Source organism: Acanthamoeba castellanii (genome assembly GCF_000313135.1).
Source record: "Acanthamoeba castellanii str. Neff unplaced genomic scaffold scf7180000084044, whole genome shotgun sequence".
Taxonomy (NCBI): Eukaryota; Discosea; order Longamoebia; family Acanthamoebidae; genus Acanthamoeba; species Acanthamoeba castellanii.
This window is the reverse complement of record NW_004457250.1, coordinates 13,784-20,507: the sequence shown is the minus strand read 5'-3', so window position 1 is coordinate 20,507 and position 6,724 is coordinate 13,784. Positions and strand designations below refer to the sequence as shown.

Genomic DNA, 6,724 nt, shown 5'->3' with positions numbered 1-6,724 from the left:
ACCGACTTTAAATGGGGTCCTCTCAGGTTGGTCTTCTACATTCTTCTACTTTGACCCTTCTTCTTCTACCACTACTACATACTACTGCTACATTTTCTTTGTTTGGCTGAAGTAGAAGGTGTAGTGGATGGTGCTAACTGGGATATGGTGCCATCGTGTAGCGGCTGGTGGATGGCGCTGGTGGGTGCCATCGTGTCGGTCGTGGCGTCGTTCTGCCTGTTCCTGCTGAAGCCGCCCGCCATGGAGGAGCTCGGCCACAAGCGACCCCTCCTGCACGACAACGACTACGTCTCCTACCACTGATGATCGTCATCCACCTCCTCTGTTTTTGCTCGAGTGACCACCCTCTCCTTCTGTACCCTCGGCATTTCTCGATATTTCTTTTGATTTTTCCTGCGGGCAAGAAGAAAACAATAAATAATTTATTTTTTAAAATCAAATTGGCTTCAGAATGCGGGCAGGCCGCCGGAGCACCACGGCAGCTGTTGGGTTGCCATTACGCAGCCTCCTTACCTTGCGGTAACACGTGTGCTCTCATTACATTTAATCGGAAAATCTGTGCATGACAATGACGATTGACATCCATTCTGCCTTGTGGTGTGGTCGCCAGAGTGCGCACGGCAGCCACTCTGTGCGAGTACGGCCAGCGGGTGCTGACGTCGCCGGTGCCGGAGGAGAAGGCGCGCCTGACGCACGAAGCCAACGAGCGGTGGCGCACGCAGGCCATCACCGACCTGGGCGACATCGCACCGCCTCTCCAGCCCGCGCGACCACCCACACCCGAACTGCGGGACAAGCGCAACATGCCCGGCGCCAAAGAACGTACGAACACTCTCACCACGCCGCACACACACACACGCACGCACACACGCACACACGGCACACACGGCACACGTGCACACATGTGCGATCTGACTGATGTGCTGTGCGCAGTGAACGTGCCATTGCCGATCTATCTCCTACACTCGTTGGCACACATCGAGGTACGAGAGCGCAAAAACTTGCTTGTTATTATTTTTATTTTAATTGTTGTTATTATTTTTATTATTGCACTTATATTCTTGTTCTTCTTGTTCTTCTTCTTGTGAAGTTGAACGCGGTCGATCTCGGGTGGGACCTCATCCTGCGGTTCAGGCACGAGAACATGCCTACGGAGTTCTACACAGACTGGGTGCGCTGTGTGTCATCGTGTGTGTGTGCCGTGTGTCTGTGTCGTGTATGTGTGTGTCGTGTGTGTGTGGTGCGACTCAACGCCTCCTATCATAATAGGTGTCGGTGCTGAGCGACGAGGCGCGCCATTTCGGATTGCTGTCCTCGCGTCTCGTTGCGCTTGGCTACCACTACGGCGTGATTCCCGCACACGACTCGCTCCTGCGCGTACCCCCCCCCTCCTTTTGCAATCGTTGGTTCTACGAATTCTGTTAACAATTCCTCTTTCTTCGCACCATCGCGCACAGGATGGCGAGACCACCGGACACAACCTGAAAGCGAGACTTGCGGTACTTAATCAGCTCTGCTCTTCACACACACACACACACACACACAGCGCACACTAACCACGACTTCTTTTTTCCTCTTTGCGATCGCCACGTTCGCCGACGCTCTGCACAGATCATCGCTTTGGGTGCGCGGTCCGACTCTGTCGTGTATGACGCTTCCAGACACTTTGTGCGATCTCGTGTCATGTGGTGTCGCGTGTGTCGCGTGTGTGCCGTGTGCGTCGTGTGGTGGTACTCTCGCAGTACACGAGACGCACGGCTTGGATTCGTGGGAGCGGCTGGTGCAGCGATTCAACTCCAACGCTGACAAGGAGAGCGGTCGGATCGTAGACACCATCTGCCGCGAGGAGATCGACCACGTCAAGAAGGGCCTCAAGTGGTACCATCACCGCCTGCGCCGCGTGTATGCGTGTGCGACGTGTTTTTTATATTATTATTATTATTATTATTATTATTTTAAAATAATATATATATATATATATAAAAGGTTCCGATATCTGTGCGAGCGGGACGACGAGGACCCGGAGACCGCGTTCCAGGCCATCGTGCACCAAACGCAAATCCCGGTCTGCGGGCCGTTCAACAAGGAGGCGCGCGACCTCACCGGAATGCCCGAAGAATGGCGCGCACCACACCCTCTATCATGTGTCGTGTTGGCGTGTGTCGTGCTGACGACATGTTGCCGTGTTGCGTGCAGGTATGTGCCACTACAGCGTATGCGGAAGCATCCACCACGAGTCAAGAAGCACCAGGCCAGGAAGGCCACTACCACAGCACAGCACGATACCCCGCATTCCTCAAATAGTTGCTCTACATAAAAAATTTATGTTATTATCATAACAATGTGTGCCTATCCTAGATCATTTCCATCTTTAAATTTTTGCATCAATCAGTCGACATAGACGCACACCATGACCAGACGCGTCTCAACACCAGTATTGTGGATACCTGCAACCACATTATTGTCACCATCATTAATTTTGTTATTATTTGTTTTTCGGTCGAAGAGGCGGTGCGTGCCTGAGGTTTGGTGGCCGGGGGAGATTGTTGACGGCGAGCGCGACAGCCAGCATGACCAGCGCGCCCAGCACCGTGGTGACCACGTAGTAGTAGCCGGCCTCCACCACCTTCCCCGAAGCCAACACGGCTATGATCGCGCTCGCTCCTGCACGCGTGCCACACGGCGTCAGTTCCCAAGGAATGCATCCATTCACTCTGTTGCGGGTGAACGCACCTCCGGGCGGGTGCAGCGTGCAGGTGAGCTGCATGACGGCGATCGATATTGAAACGGCCAACGCGGCAGCCAACGGCATTGAGACGTGTGCAAATAGTTTGTGGCATGAGACTGCACACACCGCACACGTCAACACACACACGACACACAGACACACAACACAAACACGACACACACAACACACACAGAGCATCGCTCGCATGCACACCGCACACCGCACGTTGTACCTCCGATGAACGAGGAGAGGGCATGTCCGCCTACCAGATTGAGCGGCTGCGAGAGCGGCGAGGTGGGCGCCGCGTACAATAGCACCGCCGTCGCCCCGTAGCTCCCTGCACCCGAGTGTGCGGTCATGCGTGTCGTGTGTCGCATGTCGTGTGCGGTCGTGCGTGTGTCGTGTCGTGCGTCAGTCAAAGCCCAGTGGCCGGCGAGGTGGTGAGTCGTGCGTGCCGATGAGGAGGACGACGTCGCCGGGCGAGTAGAGGAAGTCGTCGAGGAGGCCGACGAGGAAGATGCCCAGGAAGGACCCGACGAGCGAGGTGGCGACGACCCACAGCGGCACGCGCCGGCTGGCCAGGCTCGGTCGCCGCTGAGGCTTGCGGCCGGCCCACCGCCGCACGTACTTGCCCGGCCGGCAGGGCAGCACCACCACCCCGCCCCACCTGCTGCTGGTGCTCTCGGCCGGCTCCTTCTACGAACAAGTTGTTAAAAATAAAATAAAATAAATAAAAATACATTTATGCCACAGAGTAGGCCATTTTTACCGGGTGAGCAGGGCGTGCTGGCTGCAGAGGGGTATGCTCATCCATCTTTTTAATTGAAGATGGACAGCTTTTCTTTCTTTACTTTACTTTCTTTTCTTTTCGATTTGAAATGGGTCCACGGGGTTTGTGTTGGCGGCCTGTGAGAGGTGTGTTGGATGGGGGCTGACCATGGCTGCATGGCCCCAGTGGCACTGCGGTACACCAGCGAGGCCATGGGCAGGGAGCTCCCAGATGGCAGAAGGTGGGCACCATGGGCCAACAGCTAGGCAGTCCCTCACAGAACCATGTTCATGGAACCATGTTCACACTCCTCAAGGCCATGCAACTGGCTTGAGGAAGGCACAGAAGATTGCTGGTGGTTGCTAGTGCTTCATCCCCACAGAAGGCAGGACAAAGGGGACTCATGCAGTGGCCCACAGCTTGACCAACATATGTTGCAGCCTCCTTGCCATCACTGTCACAGCATTCCTCCCAGTGGCAGCTCACACCCCAGCAGTTACCAGCCAGTTCAACAATGCCAGTCCATGGCTGGTGGCATTGGCAGACACTCACATGGCAGCTATGGACAATGTGGCCACTTCTTGTTGTTGTGCCACTATTGTGCCACTCTGGTCCCCACTGCAGCTGGCTCCATGGCCCTTGTTGGCACCAACACAACTCATGGGGGCAGGGGCAGAACAGTTTGGTGCATGTTGGGCAAGGGTGTGGGTGAGGGCAGTGGTGAGAGCCACAACTGGGAGAACACCAGTGGAGCCAGCATGTGGGCATCCACTCCCTCTGTTGGCCAGGGTCCTTGGGGGGGGGCAAGAGCAAACTCCACAAGCCACTCAGTCAGTTGTCATAGCTGTCCAGACATGGCCAAACCTCCTGGGGCAGTGGCAGTGAGTTAGTTTGTCAGTGATTATGGGGAATGGGAGAGTACCACAAGAGTGGCTTGCTGTAATGTCATGGTTGAGTAGGTGAGTGACTAATTGGAGTGCTGAGTTGGTGAGTGGCAGTGGACAAATGTGTGGGCAACAAGGGTGTTGGTGTTGGTGATGATGGGTGACATGCAGTGGTGTGTTAACCTTGGTGATGGTGGGTGCTGGCCTGGGCAAAGTGTGTGTTGGTGATGGTGGGCAATGGCCTCCAGTTGGGGCACTGCTTACTCCATTTAGTGGCCCAGGCTCACCACAGCTGCCACATAGAAACTCATCAATTGGGTCAGTGGTGGGCATGCCATTAGTAGTCAACAAACCCAAAGCAACACTGCAGTGAGCAGGATAGTGCCTGTAGCATCATGGTGTGGTTTGGCACAGTGTGCTTCAGCCCAACCTTGATGTGCTTGATCTCATGCTCCTGGGTGTTGGTACTGAGCAGTGCATACCCAACACCTAAGACATGATAGAGTTCCTGTGTCCACCATGACAGATGCCCTCCAACACAGTGAGTGATGTCCAGGAAAACATGCAGGGCACATGGACCCCAACACACCATGGGAAGCTGTGGAAATATTGGTGGCCACCTCTGACCACACCTCTCCTGGAAGAATGCCCTCTCCCTCTCTTTAAAGGCCCAATAGTCGTTGTTTTGGAACAGATGGAGGCCTTTTGCCATTTCTCCTGCTATCAGATTGCAAAGAAGAAACCATGCACCTTCCCTCCCCAGTGTGGCTCTCTGGGCATTGTGATTGTGCTCGAACTGCCTTGCCCAGCCCACACACGCCACCAAACCTAGGTCAATTTGTTGTTGACATCCAACTCCAGCACCGACAAAGTCCCAGTACACCATTCTGCAGGGCAGACATTGCTGATGGCCCAGTCGATCACATGCCGATGGCCCTGCTCCGCTGCAGAGACCAGCACCAGGTGGTCCCATGGGCAGCCATTGGCCCGCGCCCACTGGAGCACCTCGAGGTGGCCCTCAAACGCGGCGTTGGCAGTCGTCCACCCCTGCCACGGGCAGCCATTTGCCCGCGCCCACTGGAGCAGCTCCAGGTGCCCGCCCAGCGCTGTATTGGAACACGTGTATGGGTCCCATGGGCAGCCATTCGCCCGCGCCCTGGCAAGGTCGTCGTCCATCGGGCAGCCGTTGGCGCGTCACTTGAGCACGTCGGTGAAGGCCAGGGTCGCCGCTCATCCAACCATTTTTTAACTGCATTTTCACTCCTCGATAGATAAGAATAGATTTTGTGGTCTGTAATGTACAGAAGGGAGGAGGCAAACATGTGACAAAAGATGAAGGTGAGAGAGGCCGATGCGGAGAGGGCGAGAACTGGAAAAAGCCGCGGCTCAAACGAGCACGTACTCCTCGTCGTCCTCGTCCAGGAGGACGGAGCAGGAGTCGGATCCGCTCCGAGAGGTGGATGGAGAGGAGGTCGAGGAAGAGGGGGAAGACGAGGAAGATGAAGAGGAGGAGGATGATGAAGAGCCTTTGTACACTGTTTTCTGCTCCGCTATCGAAAAAACGCACGGGTTCGCTCGGCCCAACTGTTGTGGTTGGTTGTGGTGTTAGATAGCCGCAGGCAAGAATCGGCTGCTTCACAAACAGGAAGGGAGGTGGTACCGCGACGGCGTTGAGGCAAAAGTCGTCAAACTCGGCCTGCGAGGAACACAGGAATCCCAGCGCGAGCGAGGGGTCGATGTCGTCGAACGACATGGCCTGGGGAATCTCCATCCGATACGACTGCGGTGTGTCGGAGTGAAGAGACACTGCGCGGTGAGAAACTCATATTTTCTTTTTTTAAAAAAAAAAAGTGGAACGTAAACGTACCTCGATGGGGAACAGAGGGTCGTCGTCCATCTTCACCGTCGGCTGAACAAAGTGGGGGTCCATGTACAGCACTTTGTTGTCTGTGACAAAGACAACAAACGGGAAGAGGATAAGAAAAAGTGGCAAAGAGAAACCGTGACATGAACGACGACACAGATGAAGAGAGAGCAAGAGTGAGAAAGAGAAGGTAACACGATACCTTGATAGCCCACGAAGTAGAAGGAGGAGTGGGGCTTGCCGCCGATGACGCCCAGGCATTGGGGGAAGGAGAAGAAGGCCTTGAGAGTGGGAATGTAAATTGGGTTGAGGCATTGGATCCCAAGCCTCACCGGCACCAAAATGATGACTGGATGCCACGTCAGTTCGGCTGCGTCTTGGAAAGAGAGAGAGAGAGAGAGTCAGCACACAATTGCCCGCGCAAAGCGAGTGCGGCTGCTGATGGTGGGCGCAACGTACTAAAGTTGTCGTCGAGCGAC

At 55.0% G+C, this 6,724-nt stretch overlaps 4 protein-coding genes across 4 annotated transcripts; 1 reads left to right on the top strand and 3 right to left on the bottom strand.

Annotated features, from left to right (window-relative positions):
* Window positions 1-171: 171 nt before the first annotated feature.
* ACA1_317550 (uncharacterized protein) lies at window positions 172-2,304 on the top strand (the record flags this gene model as incomplete). The annotated part of the gene is made up of 10 exons (XM_004332976.1): window positions 172-288; window positions 451-519; window positions 648-822; window positions 934-983; window positions 1,091-1,171; window positions 1,270-1,377; window positions 1,458-1,499; window positions 1,751-1,878; window positions 1,987-2,065; window positions 2,197-2,304. 10 exons carry the CDS (start codon window positions 172-174, stop codon window positions 2,302-2,304), a joined length of 957 nt encoding a protein of 318 aa, XP_004333024.1.
* A 181-nt stretch (window positions 2,305-2,485) lies between these two features.
* On the bottom strand, window positions 2,486-3,538 carry ACA1_317540 (HPP family protein; the record flags this gene model as incomplete). The annotated part of the gene is made up of 5 exons (XM_004332975.1): window positions 2,486-2,664; window positions 2,734-2,844; window positions 2,961-3,006; window positions 3,197-3,395; window positions 3,498-3,538. 5 exons carry the CDS (start codon window positions 3,536-3,538, stop codon window positions 2,486-2,488), a joined length of 576 nt encoding a protein of 191 aa, XP_004333023.1.
* Window positions 3,539-5,209: 1,671 nt separating this feature from the next.
* Window positions 5,210-5,557, bottom strand: ACA1_317530 (uncharacterized protein; the record flags this gene model as incomplete). Its single annotated transcript, XM_004332974.1, has 1 exon — window positions 5,210-5,557. One exon carries the CDS (start codon window positions 5,555-5,557, stop codon window positions 5,210-5,212), a length of 348 nt encoding a protein of 115 aa, XP_004333022.1.
* Window positions 5,558-5,767: 210 nt separating this feature from the next.
* On the bottom strand, window positions 5,768-6,723 carry ACA1_317520 (cysteine protease atg4a, putative; the record flags this gene model as incomplete). Its single annotated transcript, XM_004332973.1, has 5 exons — window positions 5,768-5,923; window positions 6,042-6,161; window positions 6,249-6,328; window positions 6,448-6,615; window positions 6,705-6,723. Coding segments are annotated over 5 exons (543 nt in total), but the record flags the coding sequence as incomplete, so codon positions are not given.
* Between the last annotated feature and the right edge of the window lies 1 nt (window position 6,724).